This window comes from Bufo gargarizans, chromosome 1 (genome assembly GCF_014858855.1).
Source record: "Bufo gargarizans isolate SCDJY-AF-19 chromosome 1, ASM1485885v1, whole genome shotgun sequence".
NCBI lineage: Eukaryota > Metazoa > Chordata > Amphibia > Anura > Bufonidae > Bufo > Bufo gargarizans.
The window spans coordinates 474,631,251-474,658,539 of NC_058080.1; the positions used below are offsets into that span (position 1 = coordinate 474,631,251).

A 27,289-nucleotide genomic window follows, 5' to 3' on the forward strand; every position below is an offset into this window, starting at 1 on the left:
ACTGCCACCGCGATTCCTGAGAAGAGCGGTGGCCTTAACCAGGGGAGACGGAAGACAACAGCCAGGTAAGTATAGGTTTATTTTTTTCTAAGGGGTGGGAATTTGTTAATTAAATATATTTAGAAAAATGATCACTGTTAAATCATTAACAGATTTAACAGTGATCATTAAGATGATAATACCCCTTTAACCGCTTCTATCCTGGGCCAGTTTTCACCCTTCTGCCCAAGCCATTTTTTGCAAATCTGACATGTGTCACTTTATGTGGTAGTAGCTTTGGAACACTTTTATTTATCCAAGCCATTCTGAGATTTTTTGTCTCGTGACAGATTGGACTTCATAATTTTGAGTCAATATATTTCACCTTTAGTTATGAAAAAATCCCAAATTTACCAAACATTTTAAAAATTTCAATTTCTCTGGTTTTAAAACAGAAAGTGATACCTCATAAAATACTTATTACTTAACATTCCCCTTGTATCTACTGTATATTGGCATCATTTAGCAAATGTCATTTTTTTTTCCCGAATGTTAGAAGGCATAGAATTTTAGAAGCAATTCTTAAAATTTTTAAGAAAATTTCCAAAACCCACTTTTTAAGAACCAGTTCAGGTCGGAAGTCACTTTGTGGGGCTTACATAGTGAAAATCCCACATAAATGACCCCATTGTAGAAACTACACCCCTTAACTTACTCAAAACTGATTTTAAAAACTTTGTTAACCCTTTAGGTGTTCCACAAGAATTAAAGGAAAATGGAGATGAAATTTCTAAATTTCACTTTTTGGGCAGAATTTCCATTTAAATCCATTTTTTTTCTTTAACACATCGAGGGTTAACAGCCAAACAAAACTCTATATTTATTACCCCGATTCTGCGGTTTACAGAAACATCCCACATGTGGTCGTAAACTGATGTAAGGGCACATAGAAACGGAGTGCCATATTGGTTTTGGAAGACAAATTTTGCTGTACTGGTTTTTAGATGCCATGTCCCATTTAAAGCATCCCAGATGCACCCTACAGTCGAAACTCCAAAAAAGTGACCCCATTTTGGAAACTAGGGGATAAGGTGCCAGTTTTTTTGGTAGTACTTTGGGGTATATATGATTTTTAATTGCTCTATATTACGTTTTTGAGGCAAGGTAACCAAAAAAATGTCTCTTTTGGCACTGTTTTAATTTTTTACAACATTCATCTGACAGGGTAGATCATGTGCTATTTTTATAGAGCAGGTTGTTACGGACACAGTTATATCAAATATGTCTACTTTCTTTGTTTGTTTGTTTCAGTTTTTCATAAAGCATTTTTGAAAAAATTATGTTTTGTGTCTCTACCTTATTTTTATTTTTTTTCTGCCGATCGTCTTATGCAGGGGCTCATTTTTGGAGAAAGAGTTGACATTTTTACTGGTACTATTTTTGGGTAAATATTATTTTTTGATCATTCATTATCAGACTTTATGGGGCAAGGTGACCAAAAAATTTGTAATTTTGGCACAGTTTTTATTTATTTTTACAGTGTTCACGTGGGGGGTTAGGTCATGAGACATTTTTATAGAACAGATTGTTACGGACATGGCAATACCTAATATGTATACTTTTCTTATTTATTCAAGTTTTACACAATAAAAGCATTTTTGAAACAAAAAAAAAATTATGTTTAAGTGTCTCCATAGTCTGATTTGATCAATTGTCTTAGGTAGGGTCTCATTTTTTGCAGGATGAGGTGACGGTTTGATTGGTATAATATATTGGGTGTCATCCGCCTTTTTAATTGCTTGGTGTTGCAATTTTTATGATGTAAGGTGACAAAAAATAGCTTTTTTAGCACTGCTTTTATTTTTTATTTTTTTACAATGTTTACCTGAGGGGTAAGGTAATGTGATATTTTTATAGAGCAGGTTGTTACAGACACGGCAATACCTAATATGTATACTTTTTTAAATTAATTTAACTTTAACACAATAATAGCAGTTTTGAAGCAAAAAAATATCATGTTTTAGTGTCTCCATCATCTGAGAGTCATATATTTTTTTTTTGACTGATTGTCTCAGGTAGTATCTCATTTTTTGCAGGATGGCTATTGGCACACCCCAATGGAAGGTCCCAGAATGGTGTCCCAGAGCTATATGGCCATGTTCAGCGGCAAGTGAATGTATTTCTGGCACACAGTGTCAGTGCCAAGATACATCTGACCACAGACACATGGTCAAGCAAAAACGGGCAGGGAAGGTACATAACTTTTACTGCCCACTGGGTGAACCCCCTGACGGCTGTCAAGCATGCAACCCATGGCACCCTTGTGGATTTGGTGTTACCGTCATGGATTGCATGCAGGCCTGCCTCTTCTTCTCCTCCTTCCACATCATCCTCCGTATCCTCCTTGGCTGACTTCTCCTTTTATACTGCTACAGCCTCTTCCGCTGCACCCCCAGCTCCCCAGAACCTATTCGACGTGCCAGGTGAGACATTGCCATGCTGTGCTGCGGCTATTGTGCCTGAAAGCCAAGAGCCACACCGGTCCTGCACTCCGTTCAGCTCTGCGGTCACAGCCCGATCAGTGGCTAACCCCGCCCAATTTGACAGTTGGTAAAGTGTTGTGCGACAATGGTGCCTATCTGCTGAACACGCTGAAACAGGGCAAAATGACATGTGCCATGCAAGGCACACATCCTGAACTTAGTCGTGAAGCGATTTGTTTCCAAATATCCCGGGGTCCAGGACGTCTTGCGCTAGGCCAGGAAAATCTCTGGCCATTTTAGAACATCTTACATGGCCATGGCTCGCCTTGCTGAGGTTCAGCAGCGACACCACCTACCCGTCAGACGTCTGATTTGCTCAGACGTCTGATTTGTGACTGCCCAATGTGCTGAAACTCCACCCAGCAGAAACGTGCTGTTAACGACTACCTGTACGAACTCTGCGGCAGAACAGGTTCTGGGGAACTAGTTTTTTTTCACAGCGCCAGTGGCTGCTCATGCGCGATGCATGCAGACTTCTGCGGCCATTTGATGAGATCACCAAACTGGTCAGTCGCAGACAGAGTGCAATCAGTGACATCGTACCTTACGCCTTCTTTCTGGAGCATGCATTGCGTTGTGTCATTGATTAAGCCGTCGAGGAGCAGGAAGATGAGGAAGTCGCAATGCTGAATGAAATACCATGGGGGGCTACTCCATCAGAGACAAGTAATCAGAAGTCTGAAGAGGAGTCAGAGGAGGATGGTGCCTCGGGGGAGGAGGAGCAAGAAGAGCAGGCTTTAAACTTTTTGCGGATCCCTGGTGTTGTCCGTGGATGGGGGAGGAGACCGAGGATGATATTCTCCTGGGCGATGAGCAGGAGCCAGGGCCCTCCACTGCTTTCAATTTAGTGCAAATGGGGGCCTTCATGCTCCAGTGTTTGAAGAATGACCCCCGTATAAAAAGCATAAAGGGCAAGGACTCGTACTGGGTGGCAACGTACTTAGACCCCCATAAACAAGAAATGAATATAATTAGGACCTGACCTGGGTAAGTTATTTTTACTAGTTTATTTACAAATGCCTATCCAGGTAATAGAACCTATCTTGACCCAGGTATAAATTAATACTTCACTTTTATTTGAATACAAGTAAAACCTAAATGCTAAGTGTGTGCCAGGTACACTCTTTAATTACACTTAAACAGAACCAAAAAATTAAGGGGTGTTAAAAACACAGAACACCACTTCACTGGTAGGTGTATTGCTTTGACAATTAGGCAGGGTGAAGAGATGTGCACCATCTCTCACCCTTACCACTGTAAGGGCAGAACACTACCGTACCACCGTCCGCGGTGACTCTGCCAGCTGAGAATAGTTGTAATAACAGCCATATTGTCACGACCATGTTTATGGCCGTGACTCCTTGGAAGCCGCATACAGTTGCCCGCGGTCTTGGGTTGTTGTGTCAACCGCAGCTGGAGGCATTTTGCTGTTTGCCTCAGGTGCGGTTGCCGCGGACAACAGTTATGTGTGCAGTTGCCTTGGAGTTTGTGTGCGTGTATGTATGCACTTTTGTATGTCTGTGTGCACTCAATTTTATGTTTGGTGTGCACTGACATCTTTCCTTCACTGTGGTTGCCCGTGGCAACGTTTTGTGGTATGTGTACATGTGGTGGCAGTGTCCCGGCCTTCGGGCTGACTCCCAGGACATGGTTGCCACCCATGTCGTTGCCTACGGCCATAGTCACAGTGTGTTCTTAGTTGGACACTTTCCCTTTAAGTTGTGTTTCCCTTCCCTGGTGTTGGAAGGGTTAACTCCCTTTCTTTGTGTGTGAGTCACGGGGTGTGTCTGACTGTTGGGTGTGGCTTCTTGGCCCTATAAAGCCTCAGTTGAAGGCAGTAGTCAGTGAGGGTGCTTCAGCCATGCTTGCTGGAGACATCCTCCTGGCTATTTACCAACTGCCAGTGGGGGCCTCCCTTCTGGTCAAAAGATAATGACGTTTGGTGTTTGGAAGATGTGTTTGTCTTTATGCTTCTTTATTGCAGCTTATGGATCTGGGTTCCTGTGCGTGGATGTGTGGTTGCTGGGTTCATCTCAGGTTGTGTGGACATCAGCTTTCCAGCACAGGGATCCAGTCAGCAAGGCTGTGGCAGGTAGGTGGAACTTGTTCGGTTCACCTGCCATATCCGTAAGACTGTTTGTGTTTCCCCTTTTCCCTGCAGCTTGGCCAGTGAGACCCCTGTTCCTCCGTGTCCAGAAGGAACAGGCCGTCTTACCCTGACTCCTAGTCCAGGGACCGGTCGGAGGGTGAGTTAGGGATCCGAGGTTCCTGAGCATGGGTCCTCCTACCTTAAAGGTCGGCCCATGCAGCTAGGAGTTAGGGTCAGGTTAGGGACGCGATAGGAGGTGACCTGCTCCCTAATCCTGTTGTCCTGGTCGAGCAGCGACCATCTTCCGGCATCGCACGGCTGAGGGTTTTCCCCATCCTCAGCCGTGACACATATAGAGTGGTGGGAGAAATGGAAATATCAACCCACTATGTGAATGGCGCATAAAGCGTCTCAGTTGATCTCAGACTGGGATTAGTGGCAACCTACACCGCAACACGGACTCGGTGCACAGTAGCCAAAACCACAACTAACTTGATTGCTAAACCAAACCAAGCAACGTCGGCCAGCCTGACCGCTAGTTGCTGGTTAACAGTGAAGTGGTGCACAGCGATTAAAAACTAACACTGCCCCCCGACATGTTTCGCCACTATTCTGGCTTCTTCAGGGGTTAATGGGCAGCCGTTATACAAAGACAAAATTGCGGACATGTTACCAGCATCACAGAGGGCTGTCAGAATGCAGAATTTCCAGGCCTTGTTTTGAGAGATGCTGCATTCTGCTGTTGCGGGTGCTGGCAGAGGAATTTCCACCCATAGAGAAACAGTTCCGGGTACCAATCCTACAGTGCATGCCAGAAGAGGGTAGTTTAAAGACGTGTTGGTCACTTCGGATATGAGATCATTGTTGCAGCCAACCCATCGACAGCTGCCCTCCGGATCCTGCCTCAAGGAACGCCTAGACCGACAGGTGTCCGACTACATGCATCGGGTTAACGGCCGATGTGGACTGTCTGAGAAGCGAGGAACCCCTTGACTACTGGTTGCGCAGGCTTGACCTATGGCCAGAGCTGGCACAATTTGCCATGGAACTCTTGGCTTTCCCCTTGTCGAGTGTCCTGTTTGAAAGGATGCTCAGTGCAGCAGGGGGGATTGTGACCGATAAGCGCACTCGCCCAGCTCACGACAATGTGGACTACCTCACATTTCTAAAAATGAATGAGGCATGGATCTCGGAGGAATTTAACACCTGTGACGACCACGTTTAATTGAATTTCCTCATGCCAGCCAACACTTATCCGCCACCAACCACCCAGAACAAATAATGGTCCTTGTCTTATTTAAATACAGCGGCATAAAAGGTCTTTTCTGTCCGGTGAATGCCTGTTTGGGGCCACGGAGGAATTCAACACCTGTTACGACCACGTGTTATCAAATTTCAACTATTATCATTAGTTTTTTTTTTCAAGAGGGGGGATTTCGTTAGCCATGTTTTTAATCCAATTTTATAGTTTTAGTTCTTTTAAACATACAGAATATATGTCACATGTATTTGTATTGGCCTGCAGTAAAATTGATATCCAATGACCACATAATCTCTTGATATTTAATGTGCGGTGAATGCATAATTTTTGGGGCCTTTAATCTAACTGGCCAACAGTAAAATTGTTATACTGTGACCGCCTAATGTACCTTCAGCTACTTAATCACTTGATGTTTTCTGTCCGGTGAATGAATCATTTTTTGGGGCCTGTAGTCCAGTGGCCTGCAGTAAAATTAATATACATTCACCGTCTAATATACCTTCCAGCCACATAATCACTTGATCTTTATGTACGTTGAATGCATAATTTTTGGGGCCTGTAATCTAACTGGCCAACAGTAAAATTGTGATACGGTGATCGCCTAATGTACCTCCATCCACATTATCAATTGTTCTTATCTGTACGGTGAATGAATAATTTTTGTTCCTGTAGTCCACTGGTCTGCAGTAAAATTGATATCCATTGACCGTTTAATATACCTACAGCCACATAATCACTTGATGTTTTCTGTACGGTGAATGCATAATGTTTGGGGCTTTTACTCCACTGGCCTGCAGTAAAATTGATATCCAATGACCGTCTAATATACCTCCTGCCACATAATCACTTGACATTTTCTGTCCTGTGAATGAATCGTTTTTGGGGCCTGTAGTCCACCGGCCTGCAGTAAAATGTATATCCATCGACCGTCTAATATACCTACATCCACATAATCACTTGATCTTTTATGCATGGTGAATGCATATTTTTTGGGGCCTGTAATCTAACTGGCCAACAGTAAAATTGTTATACGGTGACCACCTAATGTACCTCCAGCCACATTATAAATTGTTTTTTTCTGTATGGTAAATTAATCATTTTTGGGGCCTGTAGTCCACTGGCCTGCAGTAAAATTGATATCCATTGACTGTCTAATATACCTCCAGCCACATAATCACTTTATGTTTTATGTCCAGGCAGGGCACATTTTTGAGAGTTTACCTTTAAGATGCATAAATATGGCCCCTGATTAAAATACATATTTTTGGTGGGAATTTTTGCAACCGATCCCCCTCTGGTATGTCACTGTCCATGTTGTGGGACAATTTGTGCACTTCTAGTAAGTATTTGGTTGCTACAAATATGACCTGAAGGTTTTTCAGGTTTGCCTGTTATTAAAGTGAATGGGGCATGCCGCGAACCTGCGGTTAGCAAACATTTGATCGAGTTAGCGCGATCGTGTTTGCGAATCGTTCCTGTCAATGTTTGTCCATCACTACTTAAATCATGCTAGAAAGTCAGCAAGATGCAGAGCGAGGAGGAGCTTGATGTTCCTGATGACATATTCTCATCAATATTAGGCTACATTCACACGTCAGTATTTTTCTATAATCCAAATTTCGGTCCGTTTTTTTGCGGATCCGTTGTTCCTGAAAATGTTTCCGTATGTCATCCGTATGTCATCCGTTTTTTGCGGATCCGCAAAAAACGGAAACATGTATACATTTCAATAATCAAATAAAGTTGTTTGGATTTCTTTGAAAAAAAATAAAAAATAAAAATAAAAAAATATTTGCTATGTGTTTCCAGGAACGGATTCCGCAAAAAACGGAAGACATACGGAATGACATCCGAATGTCTTCCGTTTTTTGCGGAACCATTGACTTTGCATTGTACCAGGATCCGATTTTTCAGGAACATAATAGGACATGTTTTATATTTAAACGGACATGCGGAACGGAACAACGGAAACGGACAGCACACATTGTGCTGTCCGATTTTTTCCAGGACTCATTGAAAATGAATGGGTCCTGATCTGTTCCGCAAAAAACGGAACAGATCAGGAAAGAAAAAACGGACGTGTGAATGGACCCTAAGATGATGTGGAAAAGGAAGAAAAAAAATGGCAGAAGAAGGGCTCTGAACTGTAGGGCAGGAGAGCGTTGGGTTTAAGAAGTGGGTACAGCCCCTGTTTAACACTGTCTTAATTATTAAATGAAAGGCAGCTATGGACTAATTGGCCACATAGTTCAACCTGCTGCAGGCTTTAGGACTCCAGTGAATCGCAGGGAGAGCTATTATCCACAATTGTAAAAAAACATGCAACGGTGGTGAACTTTCCTAGGAGTGACTGGCCTACCAAAATTACTCCAAGAGCTCATCAGCAACTTATCCAGGAGGTCACAAAGGAACCTAGAACAACATTTAAAGCTCTCCAGGCCTCATATGCTTGAGTAAAGGACAGTGTTCATGATTCAACAAGTTCAACAGAGTTCCAAGGTAAAAACCACTGCTAACCAAAAAGAGCACAAAGGCCCGTCTTACCTTTGCCAAAAAATATCTTGATAACCCGCTAGTCTTTTGGGAAAATATTCTGTGGACTGATGAAACAATGGGAGTGGAACTTTTTGAAGGTTTGCAACCTGTTACATCTGGCATAACACTAACATGGCATTTCAGAAAAAGAACATCATACTGACAATCAAACATGGTGGTGGTAGTGTGATGGTCCGGGGCTCCTTTGCTGCTTCAGGACCTGAACAACTTGCTATACTTGATGGGACTGTTGGGACTAGATTTCTGCTCTCTACCAGAAAATCCTGAAGTAAAATATCTGGCCATCAGTTTGTGACTTTAAGTTCAAGTGTATATGGGTTCTGCTGCAGAACAATGATCCGAAGCACACCAGCAAGTCCACCTCGGAATGATTGAAAAAAAAATTGTTGGGGGGTTTTGAGTGACCTAGTCAAAGTCTGAAGTTATACCCGATTGAGTTGCTGTGGCATGACTTTAAAGGGGTTCTCTGGGAATTAAGAAAAATGAAAATACTTAAATATTACTTTATTATAAATATAGTTCCAAGTATTTTTCATTAGTTAGAATTGCTCGTTTTGTCTAGGGAGAAATCATTAGGAGAAATAAAATGTCCGCCGTCCTATTAATACACAGAAAACATGTCCTTATCAGACACGAGGACATGCTACTTCAGAGCAGTGAGCTAAAGAGCTGCCTAATCTTCTTTTTATGATCTTGAATATGATCTTCAGCTAAATCTTTGTAGAAATGGAGTTCATGAGGAGGCATTAAGTACAGAGAGGAAGGTAGGGGTGATGTGGATAATGTGCAGCAGCACTTGTATGCAGTCTCCATTACCACAGTCTGTCCTGTCCTTCCTCTCTGTTCTTCATGTCTCCTAATGAACTCCATTCCGACAGAGATTCAGTTATAGTTCTTATAATCTGTATTCAGGATCATAATCCCTTAGAAGTAGTAGAGGAGGATGAGGCAGCTCTTTACCTCAGTGCTCAGAAGTAACATGTCCTCCTGTATGATTATGACACGTTTTGTTTGTATTAATAGGACGGTGGCCATTTTGTTTTTCCTAATGATTGCTCCCTAAACAATATGAGCCATTATAAATAATGAAAGGTATTTGGTAATATATATTTACAATAAAGTAATATTTAAGTATTTTCATTTTCTAAATTCCTGGAGAACCCCTTTAAACAGACCATTCATGCTCGAAACCCTCCAGTGTGCCTAAATTAAAACAATTCTGCAAAGAAGTGTGGGACAAAATTCTCCCACAGATATGTGCAAGACTCCAAAGTAACTTTTTCACATAGGGCCAGGTTGGTTTGGATAGGTTTTTTTTCTCTTAAAGGGGTTATCCCATGACTAATATAGTCTAAGATCATTTGGTACATGACAGTCTCTATCTAACAAAGTTTTAACAAGCCCTATAACAAAGTTTTAACAAGCCCTATAACAATTCAGGAGGTAGTTACATAGTTACATAATTAATACTGTTGAAAAAACACAATAGTCTATCCAAAGAATAGGTGGGGCCGTGAAATCCCAGAAGGAAGTGAGACTCAGAATTCTACACATTTTCATAAGCATTAACCTCTTAAGGACACATGACGTACCGGTACGTCATGATGTCCTGGTACTTAAGGACACATGACGTACCGGTACGTCATGAATGGTTCCGATCACCGCCGCTCGGCGGGCGGTGATCGGAACCCGGTGCCTGCTCAAATCATTGAGCAGGCACCTGGGGCAAATGCGCCGGGGGGTCCTGTGACCCCCCCATGTCGGCGATCGCAGAAAACCGCAGGTCAATTCAGACCTGCAGTTTTCTGCGTTTCCGGGTTATTCGGGTCTCTGAAGACCCGGATAACCCGGAACAGGATGGTGATGGTGGTGTGATTTCACTCCACCAATCACCATCCAGCGATCCTGAGTGGTGATGGTGACATCACCACTCAGGATCACTTTCTGATTGGTCAGTGGGCGGTCCGGCGGCAGATTCAAAAGAGGCAGGCGCTCCTCTCCTCCTCCTTTTGTGTTCCGGAGCCGGAGGAGAGAGGAGCTGCCTGCACGTGTCTGCTGCCGCTGCCTGCACCCGATCTGTGCCCCCAGGACCCGATCTCTGCCACCAGCACCCCCCATCAGGTACATAGGGACAGCTAGGGAAAGTTTGGGTTAGGCAGGGAAAAAAAGGGAAAGTTAGTTTTTTTCACTTTTCATTGCATCACCCTAGTTAGGGTGTCTGGGGTCCACAGCACAGCTGTGTGACCCTAGACCCCCCAGGGGTGCTGCCACTTGCCCCCCCCCCGCCCCCCCTCCCCCCCCCACTTTTTTGGGGTGCAGGATTTTTTATTATTTTTTTGTGTACGCTGACTGTGGCCGGCACTCTTAGTGTCCGGCCACTGTTAGCGCATCGCACACCCCACCGCTGATCAACTTCGGACGGTTGATCAGCGGTTTTGAATTTTTTTTTCCACATTTTTTGGCCTTTTTTTTAGTCAGTTTATTTTTTTATTTTTTTAGTTTTAGGGTGAGTTCGTGAACATCCGTGCCCCCACACACACGCACACAAAATAAAGAGTTACACACACGCACATATACACGCAGACACACACTCCCCTATGGCCCGCCGGACGTTCTCGGCCGAGGAGGCATACGCCCAGCTTGCCTCCGAATCCGAGAGTCCCAGTGAGGATGAGGATGACCCCACATTCCTGTTGTCATCCGCATCCTCCTCATCATCTAGCGATGATGATGAGCCCCCAAGGCGGCGGAGACGCCGCCAGGCGGAGCAAGGGGACCGCCATGTTAGGGACCCTGTGGCCCAGCCTAGTACGAGCAGCTCTGGGGCTCGTACTGGTTTCCCGGCCCACCAGTTAAATCCACCGGAGCACCCTGCCGGTGAATTTGTCTGGTGTAGCCCAGAGCGATACGAGCCCGTGATTCCTGATTTTGTAGGCCAATCAGGAATCCAGATTTCCACAGTGGGCTACACTGAATATGACTTTTTTCGTCATTTTTTCAGTGACCCACTGGTAAATCTGATGGTGGAGCAGACGAATCTGTACGCCCAACAGTTCGTCGCTCAACACCCGGGCTCCTTTTTGGCCAGGCCCGGTGGCTGGACGCCGGTCAGTGCAGCCGAAATGAGGACATTTTGGGGCCTCGTGCTGCATATGGGCCTGGTCAAGAAACCCAGTGTCAGGCTGTACTGGAGTGGGGACGTCCTATACCAGACCCCACTTTACAGTACAGCCATGACACGCTCCCGGTTTGAGGCCATTCGGAAATGTCTGCATTATTCCGATAATGCAGCATGTCCCCCCCGAGGTGATCCTGCCCATGACCGTCTGTACAAGATACGGCCGGTCATCGATCACTTTGGGGCCAAATTCATGGAGGCCTATGTACCTGGAAGAGAGGTCGCGGTTGATGAGTCTCTCATTGCGTTCAAGGGGAGACTCATTTTCCGCCAGTATGTGCCCACCAAGCGAGCGAGGTATGGCGTGAAGCTATACAAAATTTGTGAGAGTACCTCAGGGTACACTTACAAATTTCGTATATACGAGGGGCGAGATTCCCGGATTCAACCCCCAGAATGTCCCCCCACTCTGGGTGTTACCGGGAAACTTGTGTGGGACCTTATGTTCCCACTGCTGGATAAGGGTTACCACCTTTACGTGGATAACTTTTATACCAGTATCCCCTTGTTCCAGTCCCTTGCCGCCAGATCCACGTTCGCTTGTGGGACCGTGCGGAAAAATCAACGCGGCCTCCCTGCCCTCCCCCTCCAGGTACCTATCCCCAGGGGTGAGACCCGTGCCCTTACCACTGGAAACCTGTTGCTGGTCAGGTATAAGGACAAGAGGGATGTCCTTATGCTGTCCACAATTCATGGTAACGGCATCACCCCTGTCCCTGTGCGAGGTACCGCGGCAACGGTCCTCAAGCCCGATTGTATCGTCGCCTACAATCGGTATATGGGAGGAGTTGATCTCTCTGATCAAGTCCTCAAGCCATATAACGCCATGCGCAAAACCCGGGCATGGTACAAAAAAGTTGCGGTCTACTTGGTGCAGGTTGCCATGTACAACTCTTTTGTACTATCCCGAAGCGCTGGCAGCACAGGGACATTCCTCCAATTCTATGAGGCAGTCCTCAAAGACCTGATCTTTTCGGACCGGGAAAGAGCAGGCCGGAGTACCTCGGGAACTGGAGGCGCCCGGATCGTCCCTGGCCAACACTTTCCAGGTGTGGTCCCCCATACTGGAAAGAAGGGACGAACCCAAAAAAGGTGCAGAGTGTGTCACAGGAGGGGGATACGGAAGGACACCACAACTCAATGTGACACGTGCCCCGATCATCCGGGCCTCTGCATTATTGGTTGCTTCAGGGAGTATCACACTTCCATGGAGTACTAAATTTATATCCCAATTTAGGACTGACATGGGATAAAAAAAAGGGTTCTCAGACTTGAGACACCCAAAAAAACTATAATTTATTAAAAGTAGACATATTAGGTATCGCCGCGTCGGTAATAATCTCCTCTATAAAAATACCCCATGATCCAACCCCCCCAGATTAACACGGTCCAAAAAAAAAAGTCATATAGCCCCCAAAATAGTGCCAGAAAAACCGTCCGCTCGTCCCGCAAAAAATGAGCCCCCACATAAGATAATCAGATAAAAAATAAATAAAAAAAATGACACCTAGACTTTAGAGATACCAAAAAAATGTTTGGGTATCAAAAAGGATAATATAGTCAAAAACCTAAATAATTATAAAAAAAAGTAGACTTATTAGGTATTGCCGCGTCCGTAAGAATCTCCTCTATAAAAATATCCCATGACCCAACCCCCCAGATTAACACGGTTAAAAAAAAAAAATGAAAACGGTGCCAAAAACTCCATTTTTGGCACTTTTTCATTTCAATCCGTTTTTTTCGGTAACAAAACAAGGGTTAACAACCAAACAAAAGTTAATATTTATTACCCTGATACTGCAGTTTACAGAAATGCCATATTTGTGGTCGTAAACTGCTGTATCAGTAAAAGGGAGGCCGCAAAAGGAAAGGACCGACATGGTTTCTGGAAGGCCGATTTTGATGGCCTTTTTTATTGACACCATGTCCCTTTTAAAGCCCCCCTGATGGTTCCCTAGAGTAAAAACTCCCTAAAAGTGACCCCATCTAAGAAACTACACCCCTCAAGGTATTCAAAACTAATTATACAAACTTTATTAACCCTTTAGGTGTTCCTCAACAGTTAATGGCAAATGGAGATGAAATTTCAGAATCTCAATTTTTGGTAACCTTGCCTCACAAAAATGTAATATAGAGCAACCAAAAATCATATGTACCCTAAAAATAGTCCCCCAAATAATGCCACCTTATCCCATAGTTTCCAAAATGGGGTCACTTTTAGGGAGTTTCTACTCCAGGGGTGCATCAGGGGGGTTGAAACAGGACACGGTGTAAATAAACCGGTCCATAAAAATCAGCCCTCCAAAAACCAAACGGCGCACCTTTCCCTCTACGCCCCGCTGTGTGGCCGTACAGTAGTTTACGGCCACATATTGGGTGTTTCTGTAAACGGCAGAGTCAGGGCAATAAAGATACAGTCTTGTTTGGCTGTTAACCCTTGCTTTGTTAGTGGAAAAAATGGGTTAAAATGGAAAATTAGACAAAAAAATCTAATTCTCAAATTTCATCCCCATTTGTCAATAACTCTTGCGCAACACCTAAAGGGTTAACGACGTATATAAAATCAGTTTTGAATACCTTGAGGGGTGTACTTTCTTAGATGGGGTCACTTTTAGGGAGTTTCTACTCCAGGGGTGCATCAGGGGGGTTGAAACAGGATACGGTGTAAATAAACCGGTCCATAAAAATCAGCCCTCCAAAAACCAAACGGCGCACCTTTCACTCTATGCCCCGCTGTGTGGCCGTACAGTAGTTTACGGCCACATATTGGGTGTTTCTGTAAACGGCAGAGTCAGGGCAATAAAGATACAGTCTTGTTTGGCTGTTAACCCTTGCTTTGTTAGTGGAAAAAATGGGTTAAAATGGAAAATTAGACAAAAAAATCTAATTCTCAAATTTCATCCCCATTTGTCAATAACTCTTGCGCAACACCTAAAGGGTTAACGACGTATATAAAATCAGTTTTGAATACCTTGAGGGGTGTACTTTCTTAGATGGGGTCACTTTTAGGGAGTTTCTACTCCAGGGGTGCATCAGGGGGCTTCAAATGGGACATGGTGTAAATAAACCAGTCCATAAAAATCAGCCTTCCAAAAACCATACGGCGCACCTTTCACTCTACGCCCCGCTGTGTGGCCGTACAGTAGTTTACGGCCACATATTGGGTGTTTCTGTAAACGGCAGAGTCAGGGCAATAAAGATACAGTCTTGTTTGGCTGTTAACCCTTGCTTTGTTAGTGGAAAAAATGGGTTAAAATGGAAAATTAGACAAAAAAATCTAATTCTCAAATTTCATCCCCATTTGTCAATAACTCTTGCGCAACACCTAAAGGGTTAACGACGTATATAAAATCAGTTTTGAATACCTTGAGGGGTGTACTTTCTTAGATGGGGTCACTTTTAGGGAGTTTCTACTCCAGGGGTGCATCAGGGGGCTTCAAATGGGACATGGTGTAAATAAACCAGTCCATAAAAATCAGCCTTCCAAAAACCATACGGCGCACCTTTCACTCTACGCCCCGCTGTGTGGCCGTACAGTAGTTTACGGCCACATATTGGGTGTTTCTGTAAACGGCAGAGTCAGGGCAATAAAGATACAGTCTTGTTTGGCTGTTAACCCTTGCTTTGTTAGTGGAAAAAATGGGTTAAAATGGAAAATTAGACAAAAAAATGAAATTCTCAAATTTCTTCCCCATTTGCCAATAACTCTTGTGCAACACCTAAAGGGTTAACGACGTACGTAAAATCAGTTTTGAATACCTTGAGGGGTGTAGTTTCTTAGATGGGGTCATTTTTGGGAGGTTTCTATTATCTAAGCCTCACAATATGACTTCAAACCTGAACTGGTCCATAAAAAGTGGGATTTTGAAGATTTCTGAAAAATTTCAAAATTTGCTTCTAAACTTCTAAGCCTTGTAACATCCCCAAAAAATAAAATATCATTCCCAAAATGCTACAAACATGAAGTAGACATATGGGGAATGTAAAGTCATCACAATTTTTGGGGGTATTACTATGTATTACAGAAGTAGAGAAACTGAAACTTTGAAATTTGCTAATTTTTGCAATTTTGGGGTAAATTAGGTATTATTTTGTGCAAAAAAAATAATTTTTTTGACTTCATTTTACCACTGTCATGAAGTACAATATGTGACGAAAAAACAATCTCAGAACGGCCTGGATAAGTCAAAGCGTTTTAAAGTTATGTGCACTTAAAGTGACACTGGTCAGATTTGCAAAAAATGGCCTGGTCCTTAAGGTGAAATAAGGCTGTGTCCCTATGGGGTTAATGTCATTTAATTTTAAGAATTAATCTAAACCCTTTTTAAAACTGTCCACTGTTCAAGCTATGACCACGTCTGGCAGAAGTCTATTCCACAGATTTACAGTTCTTACAGTAAAGAAATCTTGACGCTTATTTAGACTTTTTCTTCTCCAGCCAGAGGCAGTGCAGTGCCCCCTTGTCTTTTGAGGGCATTTTACATTTTACGTATTTTTTGTATGGCCTATTTATATATTTGTATAGGTTAATCATGTCCCCCCTTAGATGTCTCTTGTCAAGACTAAATAAATAAATTTGTTTAGTCTTTCTTCATAACTAAGACCCTCCATGTCTCCCTTCTACATTTTCCATTACCAAAGTATCCTTTCTGTGGACTGGTGCCCAGAACTGAACTGCATATTCCAGATGAGGCCACACCAAAGCTTTGTGAAGTGGTAATTTTACATCCCTGTCCCGCAAGTCCATGCCTTACTTAATACATGACAATATCCTGGTTGCCTTAGAAGCAACTGTTTGACATTGTATGCTGTTATTTAAACTACGATCTACAAGGACACCCAAATCTTTCTCTACAATTGACTCTCCCAGTGTTACATCCCCCAGGACATGTGATGCACAGAGATTATTACTACCAAGATGCATAACTTTACATTTATCCACATTGAACCTCATTTGCCAAGTTAATGACTAATCACTCAGAGTGTTCAAGTCAGCTTGTATTTTATGGACATCCTCCATAGATTGCATAGTACTACACAGCTTGGTGTCATCTTCAAAAATAGAAATGGTGCTATTAATCCCATCCTAAATATCATTAATAAATAAATTAAATAATAGAGGGCCCAGCACTGAACCTTGGGGTATACCACTTATTACCCGGGACCATTCTGAATAGGAATCATGGACCAAAACTCTCTAGACACAGTCCTTCAGCAAGTTTTGAATCCAATTACAAACTATACTTTCCAAGCCTTTCACAAAAAAACAACAACAGCAAGTAATGCTATACAAATAAATGTAACGGAATAACTCACTGGCTATGCTAAATTTTTAATTTTAATTGCAAAAGGATTCAGAACCAGGTGCTGGTTTGAAAACTGTAGAATATTTTTCATGGGACAACCACTTTAATAAATGAAATCATCATTTAAAAACTGCATTTTTGCATTTACTTGGGTTATCTTTGTCTGATATTTAAATTTATTTGATAATCTGAAACAAAAACAAAATAAATCTGTAAGGGTGCAAATACTTTTTCACAGTACTTTATATTGTTCCAGTTTTCTTGGAAAAAAAAAAATACAGGAGCAATTGGACATCTGAGTGTGACCAAGCTATACACTGATATTGATACACTAAAGTATGCTTATTTGCAGAGTTATAAGTGGTAGAATAATTACATCAATACTTTGAGAAACAGCAAACTGCTCAATTCTTACCCCAAATGTGACCAAACTATATACTGCTATTCACACACTACAATATGCATATTTTTGCACTTATAAATGGTAGAGAAATTGCCAAAGGTTTTGGGAATTTAGAAAAAATGGTCCAACTGGGCGTCAACACCATGTGACAAAAATTGCTCTATAAGGCCTCATGCACACAACAGTTTTGGATGTGCTAAATTATGCTTATTGCACATGTATAATCTTTAGAAGCTTTGCAACAATTTTTGTAAAGAGAAAGGAACAATTGCGCAGTATATGTGGGGAAATATATGCCGCTGGTGATGCTGGTCTATTGCACACTTATGAACTGTAGAACATTTGCAACAGGTTTTTAGACAAACAAGGCTTGGTCCTGCACATAAAAAACAGTACTGCTTCTTTAAAAGCTCATGTCTTGTGCAGTGCAACTCATGAAGTTATGAACAGCTCCAGTCCTGGATAGTTAGACATTTAAATTGAATTCTATACTGTATGAGCAACCAGTTTCACTGCATTTATGAGACCATGACTGATAACATGTTGTAATGTTTGTATCTTTATATTGCTTAGGGCTTTTTGTCTTGCTGTCTATCAACAGAATTATAATTGGTTGAGGTTGACTTTGTTACTATGATGATATTCATTGATTATAGCATTCTTATACGGTAGCCATCCTCACTGTCATTTGACTTGACGGTAGAAAAAATAGTGCTGTATATCAGACTTTCTGTACGTATGTCTCATTATGCTTCTTTCTATATGTTATTAAATGATGTGTGCAAATCAGTCACACATATGAAACTGAGTCTTATGATAGCATCGATTTTGAGACAGAATCATATTTACCTGTCTATGTCTTGTGGAAGATCCTTTAAGTTGTTACTGCTGATGTCCAACCATTGCAAACTTGACATCCGTAAGACACAAATTGGAATAGAAGAGAATTTGTTTGCTGACAAATCGACAAAAGTGACCTTTTTCAAATTGCTCAGCTGGAAAGGAACAAGAAACATTCATGACAGAGATTGTGGAAATGGTCCATTCCATTTAAAAAATGCACAAGTTACAGTATATCAAAGCAATAAGGAGTTTCTTTATTGGTATTTTACTTTTCTTAACACTAAAGACTATGGACACCTTCAGGGCAATTCTTTTACTCATTTTGGGCAACATTTTTCAGTTGTTCTTTATTAACTCTCTCAAGACCAAGCCATTTTTCACCTTTGTGACTATGTCTATTGTTGCAAATCTGACATGTGTCACTTTATGTGCTAATTACTTTGGATTGCTTTTATTTAATCTAACCCATTCTGAGACTGTTTTCTCGTGACATCTCGTATTTAATGTTAGGGGAAATTTTGGGTTGATATGTTTTACCTTTATGTTACAAAAAATCCAACTATGACATAAATTTGGTAAAAATTTAAATTTTCTAAATTTGAATTTCTGCACCTTAAAGGCAGATAGTGATGCCTCATTAGATTGTTTTTAATTAAGATTCCCTATATGTCTACTTTATGTTGGCATCATTTTAAAAAAAAACTTTTTTTTTCTCTAAAATTTTCAAAACCAACTTTTTCAAGAACTTCAGTTCTGAAGTCACTTTGAAGTCCTAATATAATAGAAACCACTAAAAAAGTGACCTCATTTTAGAATCTACACCCCTGAGATTATTCAAAACTGGTTTTACAAACTATGTTAACCCTTTAGGTGTTCCACAAGAATAAAAGGAAAATTGAGGTGAAATTTCTAATTTTTGCACTTTTTGTGCAGATTTTAAATTTTAATCCAATTTTTCCTATAACACAGCAAGGGTTAACAGAAAAAAAAACCTCAATATTTATTACTCTGATTTAGCAGTTTACAAAAACACCCAATTTATGTTTGTAAACAGCTGTATGGGCACACATCAGGGTTCAGAAGGAATGCACAAGTTACAGTATATCAAAGCAATAAGGAGTTTCTTTATTGGTATTTTACTTTTCTTAACACTAAAGACTATGGACACCTTCAGGGCAATTCTTTTACTCATTTTGGGCAACATTTTTCAGTTGTTCTTTATTAACTCTCTCAAGACCAAGCCATTTTTCACCTTTGTGACTATGTCTATTGTTGCAAATCTGACATGTGTCACTTTATGTGCTAATTACTTTGGATTGCTTTTATTTAATCTAACCCATTCTGAGACTGTTTTCTCGTGACATCTCGTATTTAATGTTAGGGGAAATTTTGGGTTGATATGTTTTACCTTTATGTTACAAAAAATCCAACTATGACATAAATTTGGTAAAAATTTAAATTTTCTAAATTTGAATTTCTGCACCTTAAAGGCAGATAGTGATGCCTCATTAGATTGTTTTTAATTAAGATTCCCTATATGTCTACTTTATGTTGGCATCATTTTAAAAAAAAACTTTTTTTTTCTCTAAAATTTTCAAAACCAACTTTTTCAAGAACTTCAGTTCTGAAGTCACTTTGAAGTCCTAATATAATAGAAACCACTAAAAAAGTGACCTCATTTTAGAATCTACACCCCTGAGATTATTCAAAACTGGTTTTACAAACTATGTTAACCCTTTAGGTGTTCCACAAGAATAAAAGGAAAATTGAGGTGAAATTTCTAATTTTTGCACTTTTTGTGCAGATTTTAAATTTTAATCCAATTTTTCCTATAACACAGCAAGGGTTAACAGAAAAAAAAACCTCAATATTTATTACTCTGATTTAGCAGTTTACAAAAACACCCAATTTATGTTTGTAAACAGCTGTATGGGCACACATCAGGGTTCAGAAGGAAAGAAGCAGCATATGGTTTTTGGAGAGCAGATTTTGTTGGAATGGCTTTTGAGTGTCGTGTCATATTTGAAGGCACACTAAGGTACCTCTAAAGTAGAAACCCCTAAAAAATTACCCCAATTTGGAAACTACACCCCTCAAATAACTCATTGAGGGGTTTACTGACCACTTTGACCTCACAGGCTATGAAAATGTAAAATTATGTTTTTTTACATGAAAAAGTCCCTTAAGGCCACATTTTTCATTTTAACAAGGAATAACAGGAGCAAATGCACCCCACAATTTGTTACCAATTTTCTACTAAATACTGCAAAACCCCATATGTGGTTGTAAACTGCTGTATGGGCTGATGGCAGAATTCAAAAGGAAAGGAGCGGCATCTGCATTTTCTGGAACAAGGAATTTGCAGAAATAGATTTTAAGGGTCATAGCTTTTATATTTTTGTTGACTGACTGAGCTGTGTGGCGGTGGGGGCAAATTTTTTTGTGGGATGGGCTGTAGTTTTTAATGGTACAATTTTTGTGTACAGTTGTGGCCAAAAGTTTTGAGAATGACACAAATATTTGTTTTCACAAAGTTTGCTGCTAAACTGCTTTTAGATCTTTGTTTCAGTTGTTTCTGTGATTTAGTGAAATATAATTACACGCACGTCATACTTTTCAAAGGCTTTTATCGACAATTACATTACATTTATGCAAAGAGTCAGTATTTGTAGTGTTGGCCCTTCTTTTTCAGGACCTCTGCAATTCGACTGGGCATGCTCTCAATCAACTTCTGGGCCAATTCCTGACTGATAGCAACCCATTCTTTCATAATCACTTCTTGGAATTTGGCAGAATTAGTGGGTTTTTGTTTGTACACCTGCCTCTTGAGGAGTGACCACAAGTTCTCAATGGGATTAAGATCTGGGGAGTTTCCAGGCCATGGACCTAAAATGTCAACGTTTTGGTCACCGGGCCACTTAGCTATCACTTTTGCCTTATGGCACGGTGCTCCATCGTGCTGGAAAATGCATTGTTCTTCACCAAACTGTTGTTGGATTGTTGGAAGAAGTTGCTGTTGGAGGGTGTTTTGGTACCATTCTTTATTCATGGCTGTGTTTTTGGGCAAAATTGTGAGTGAGCCCACTCCCTTGGATGAGAAGCAACCCCACACATGAATGGTCTCAGGATGCTTTACTGTTGGCATGACACAGGACTGATGGTAGCGCTCACCTTTTCTTCTCCGGACAAGCCTTTTTCCTGATGCCCCAAACAATCGGAAAGAGGCTTCATCGGAGAATATGACTTTGCCCCAGTCCTCAGCAGTCCATTCACCATATTTTCTGCAGAAGATCAATCTGTCCCTGATGGTTTTTTTGGAGAGAAGTGGCTTCTTTGCTGCCCTTCTTGACACCAGGCCATCTTCCAAAAGTCTTCGCCTCACTGTGCGTGCAGATGCGCTCACACCTGCCTGCTGCCATTCCTGAGCAAGCTCTGCAATGGTGGCACTCCGATCCCGCAGCTGAATCCTCTTTAGGAGACGATCCTGGCGCTTGCTGGACTTTCTTGGACGCCCTGAAGCCTTCTTAACAAGAATTGAACCTCTTTCCTTGAAGTTCTTGATAATCCTATAAATTGTGGATTGAGGTGCAATCTTAGTAGCCACAATATCCTTTCCTGTGAATCCATTTTTATGCAACACAATGATGGCTGCACACGTTTCTGTGCAGGTCAGCATGGTTAACAATGAAAGAACAATCATTTCAAGCATCACCCTCCTTTTAACAGGTCAAGTCTGCCATTTTAACCCAATCAGCCTGACATAATGATCTCCAGCCTTGTGCTCGTCAACATTCTTACCTGAGTTAACAAGACAATTACTGAAATGATCTTAGCAGGTCCTTTAATGACAGCAATGAAATGCAGTGGAAAGTTTTTTGGGGGATTAAGTTCATTTTCATGGCAAAGAAGGACTATGCAATTCATCTGATCACTCTTCATAACATTCTGGAGTATATGCAAATTGCTATTATAAAAACTTAAGCTGCAACTTTTCCAATTTCCAATATTTATGTAATTCTCAAAACTTTTGGCCATGACTGTACACATGACTTTTTGATAGGTTTTTATTAAATTTTTTAATCAGGTGAAGTGGGCTAACATTGCAATTCTGCCAGTGTTTATTAAAAAAATGTATGGGGTATATTCAATAAGATACTTTTATTCTGTGTGTTGATACAGTTATAGCGATAAAAAAATCTATATTGTTTCATTTATGGTATATCAATTTCATATCATAAAATCACTTTTTATGAAACTTTATTTTTTCATCACCGAATCAAAGACCCTTAACCTTTAGATTTTTCCATCTATGTTGCTGTTTGAGAGTTAGTTTATTTGCAGGGCCGGCTGTAATTTTTACTGGTACAATTTTGGGGTCTATATGACTTTTTGAGCGATTTTTTATTCCATTTTTTAGAAGGTGAAGTGGGTAAAAATTGCATTTCTGTCAGTGTTTTTAATTTGTTATGGGTTTCTCCATATGGCATATTTGATATGATAATTTCATTCTGTGGGTTGACATGGTTCTATGACTTTTATATCATAAAATCACTTTTTGTCACAAATTATTTTTTTTGCATCACCAAAATCTAAGACCCATAACTTATTTATTTTTCCGTTCAAATAGTTGTGTGAGGGCTTATTTTTTCATGATGGGCTGTAGTTTTTATTGTTTTTTTTGGGATGCATATGACTTTTTGATTCCTTTTTATTCAATTATTTTGGGAGGTGAGGCAAGAAAAACAGCAATTCCACCATTTTTTTCTAATTTTACTTTGTACAGTGCTTACCTTGCGGTATTAGTAACATTATCATTTTATAGATCAGGTTATTACGGATGCTGCAAAACCAATTATATGTAGTCTATTTATTTTTTCATTTTTTAATCTCTTATAAATGAGTGAATACCTGCCGCCATCACATACAGCAGGGGGACCGCATCAGGGGCAGAGGGCACAAATGGGGGCAAGACCTGAAAGAAGGGGGTATGTCCAGCATGGAGGGAGCACAGATGGGGCCAAGCCAGAACAGAAGGGACACGGCCAACACAGAAGAGGCACGGCCGGCATAGAAGGAGCACAGATTGGGGCACAAATCAGCTGATGCCTGATTTCAGCCTCTGATCTGCAGATTGCAGATCAGAGCCTGAAACCAGCATCTTTACAGAGCCACAATTTGATTGGTTAGTCTACATAGACTAACCAATTGGAGCGATCACCGACAAGGGACCACTCTGATTGGTCCCTTGTCGGCATTACTAAACTGTGTGCTATCCCTGCAAGCACTTTACATGTACGTGCTATCTACATGGGGTATGTGCAGATAGGACGTATATAGCCGAATGGTAGTTGTGAAGGGATTAAACATTTTCAGCCTTTTTTCAGTTAGAGGTGTTAAAAACCAGTCTGTATGCAGATTATCACTTCTCAGTCTCTTCAGCTGATAGCTCATCTGAAACCTTATCTCTTATAGTGTCAGACAAAGACTAGAGTCTGTGTCTACAGTATCAACAGAGTATCAGCAAGAGGTATCTCTCACAGAAGAGAAACATCTTACCAGCACCTTCATACAGGACTGTTCACTTTAAGGATATTTAAGATCCCACCTAAGCTGCATTCAATGCATAACACCAAGCCAGCTAGAATACTATTCCATACTGATGAGGGGCAAGCACCCCAAGACAGCTCTCTATGGATGTATAGCCACTTCAAAGAGGTGGCGCTGGTTAGATGGTTCTCTTCCTCTACTTCTTTGCATAAATATGTATTAGAAAATTTTATGATTTCCTATTATATTAACAAATAAACAAAACAGGAATACCTTTTTAACCCCTTCATTACCAGTGTCGTACATGTACAGCGCTGGAGCAAAGTGCAAACATGGGATTCGCTTGCGCATGCAGTGGGTTTCATGGCGGGTGGGTTTCCGCTGTTTAAAACACCAGGGACCCACGGCTAATGACTGCAACCGGCAATAAGGCCAATCGTGGTCATTAAAACCTTTAGATGCCGTGATCAAATGAGAGCACGGCATTTAAAGGTTGAAAAACTCAGAAGTTTGCTCTTACCGGCATCCTCTGCAGCCAATGAGGATACTAGTAATTGATTTTAATGCTCTGGGTCTATCTGAAGAGACCCATGGTATTGAAGCTGCAATTCTTATTTTGGACAGCAGATGGCAAGTCAAAGAAATTAGCAATTCTGTACAAATAATGGATCTAAAAAAAATCACTGATTGTTTAGAAAAAAAAATTTGATTGACTTTGTAGGCTTAAATACGAGCTTAAAATCATAAAAAAGTTAAAAATAACTATATATAAAAAATTTCAAGATATAAAAGTTTAAATCACCCCCCTTTCTGTAGAATAAAAATATAAATACATAAATAATAAAAAACTATAAACTTCTCACTGCACCCAAAAACACCCGTACTATTAAAATATGAAAATATTTTTCCAATATGGCAAATGGCGTAACGGACAGAAGGGTCAAAATGGCCAATTTGCCATTTTTTCATCGCTTTTCCCAAAATAATTTAACAAAATGTGATCAAAAAGTCACAGACACTTCAAAATAGTATCAATAAAAATTACAGATTTCCTCGCAAAAAAACTTAACCCCACACAGTAGCTATAACTTGAAAAAAGTTTTGGGAGTCAGAATATGGCGATATAAAAAAAAAAATGTGGACACTATTTAGACACAAAAACCTATACATATGTGGTATCATTGGAATTGTACTGACCCAGAGAATGAAGGGCACAGGTCAGTTTTTCCTCAAAGGGAACACAGTGGGAACAAAACAGTAAAACGGTGGAGGATTTTTTTTATATCTTTTTCCAATTCCACCCCATTTGGAATTCTTTCCCGCTTTCCACTACATTGTATGCCATATTAAATGGTAGCATTAAAAGTATAACTTGTCCTGCAAAAATAAGCCCTCACACAGCTATGTAAAATAAAAAAGTTATGGCTCAAGGAAAATAAGGAATAAAATAAAAACGCATAAAACTAAAAAACCTCCAGTATCTTAAGGATTAAGGGTTTCACAACTTCCTGCTATATATATCTACATAAGCTCTATGGAATCAGTAAGATATTGTGTACAGAAGTTTATGTTGAGCTACTTTTTAAGTTAGCAGAATTTATAGTTGCTTAGATGGCAGTTATGTATGTTAGATATACTAAAATCCTAATTTCACTAAAATGTATTTTTTTAATAATAACTATTTCAAAATATGAGAGAAATTATGGCCTGCCAATATTTTATAGCTAGAAAGCGTACACATAGGATACTAATAATTTGTACAGTATAATCATACATTGTATGAAAGATATGCTATTAGACTTGTATGAATAATACTCTATTAGACTTTTAAATTAGCAGTTAAAGTGAAAAGTGCTTGAGAATTATTACTTGTGCTTAACTTCAGAGGACCTAATATGCTTTTAAAGTCCATTGTGCCCTCATTAATAGGGCTCATGCACACGACTGTGTGTATTTTGCGGTCCGCAAAAAATACGCATAACATCCGTGTTCGCTCCTTATTTTGCGGAACTGAACAGTTGGACCCTAATAGAACAGTCCTATCCTTGTCCATAATGCGGACAATAATAGGACATGTTCTATTTTTTGCTGGCATTGGGAAACAGAATGCACTCGGAATAACTTTCTTTTTTGCAGACCCATTGAAATGAATGGTTCCGTATACGTTCCGCAAACAAAACGGAACGGACATGGAAATAAAATACGTTTGTGTGCATGAGCCCTTACTGTCATATGTGCATATGCTGTCATTGTTGGTGGGCTCTGAATATTAGCCACTTTAAGACAAAATTGCAGATGCTGGATATACTATTGTCAGTCATCCAATTTTTAGCTATTGGAATTCATTCGTACATTTGTCTCTGACTTTCCTTTATCTGACTTTGTACAGAGAAGTGCATGGCCTTTTATTTAAGTTTAATTTGAAATGCTGTGTTTTACAATGCATTTACGCCTTCCACAGCAGCTCCCAGTGTTATATTTAATCATTATTGCCATCTTTAGTTGCTAGGCTCTCAAATTGCTTCTTATCTTCATAATTTTAGAACTATAACTTTGCCATTAAAAGGCATCACTGGTTTCCTTTTCTCTTTGACAGTTAGTTTCCGTTGAAAGCAAAGGACAATACGCCCCTGACTTGAACTAGGTGTTTGATTAATGGGTGTATTTTCATTTCTGCTCAGCTCTATTTTGTGCCATTGAAAGGAATTTGCTGATAAGATTTGTTGCTTATGGTTTAGGCATGAAAAGCTTGGCTGCACAGCATCAAACAAAACCAAAGGTCTAAATGTCAACATATAAAAAAATAAAAGTACACCCAAGCAAATAACTATATGCACATCCATTATGCGCACCTTATTAGTAGACAATATGTAAAATAATGCCAATCCACAGCTGCTGTAAAGATGGTAGGTGATGTTCTATGCGCTTTAAATAATGTTATATACTTTTTAAATATTTATAAATCAGAAATTCCAATTCAGACTATAACCTTCTCATAGGAACATAATATTACAAAACCTATGCAAACACATAAATATGTATAATGTCAGGTAAATATGCAATGCAAAGTTATGGCTCATAAAAATGTTTACTCAAAGATGATAGATAGATAACACATAAAATACTAAAAGACTGGGATGCCTAGGGTCCACATGTAAAACTGAATTTGGGGGGTCCATTCCACACCTACATATAAATATTACCTGACCTATGTTATATAATTCCTGGCTGCTGCATTCTCTATATACTCCAGTGGAAAGGTGGATGTGTCCACTAAATTATGCTGGAAAAAACTGTGGTGGACAGGGGTTCATTCTTATGGTAAGTGATCCAGGAGGTGGCAAAAGGTGAAATAGCTCTGTTTATATGTATATGTTTCTATGTATTTATGGTTGACATAAGATACATAAGCTCTGTTCTGACATGAAACGTTAAACACTTGTTGTAGGGGCCTGGGGGACATAATGTGGCAAGGGCTCTGTAGGCGTAGGAGGACAGAAGGTGTCAGTATTCTGTTAGGGGAAGGGTACAGAATCAGGTGGCAGGTGTTCCATTATAATAGCACTCAAATGGAAATCATATTG

General features: G+C 40.5%; 1 protein-coding gene across 1 annotated transcript in view; it reads right to left on the minus strand.

The window, feature by feature from the left end:
• LRRC2 (leucine rich repeat containing 2) overlaps positions 1-27,289 on the minus strand; it is a 747,375-nt gene that overhangs the window by 63,917 nt on the left and 656,169 nt on the right. Inside the window, exon 6 of the mRNA XM_044273432.1 lies at positions 18,165-18,310. Within this exon, the coding sequence (XP_044129367.1) occupies positions 18,165-18,310 (146 nt within the window). The remainder of the gene's footprint in view (positions 1-18,164; positions 18,311-27,289) is intronic.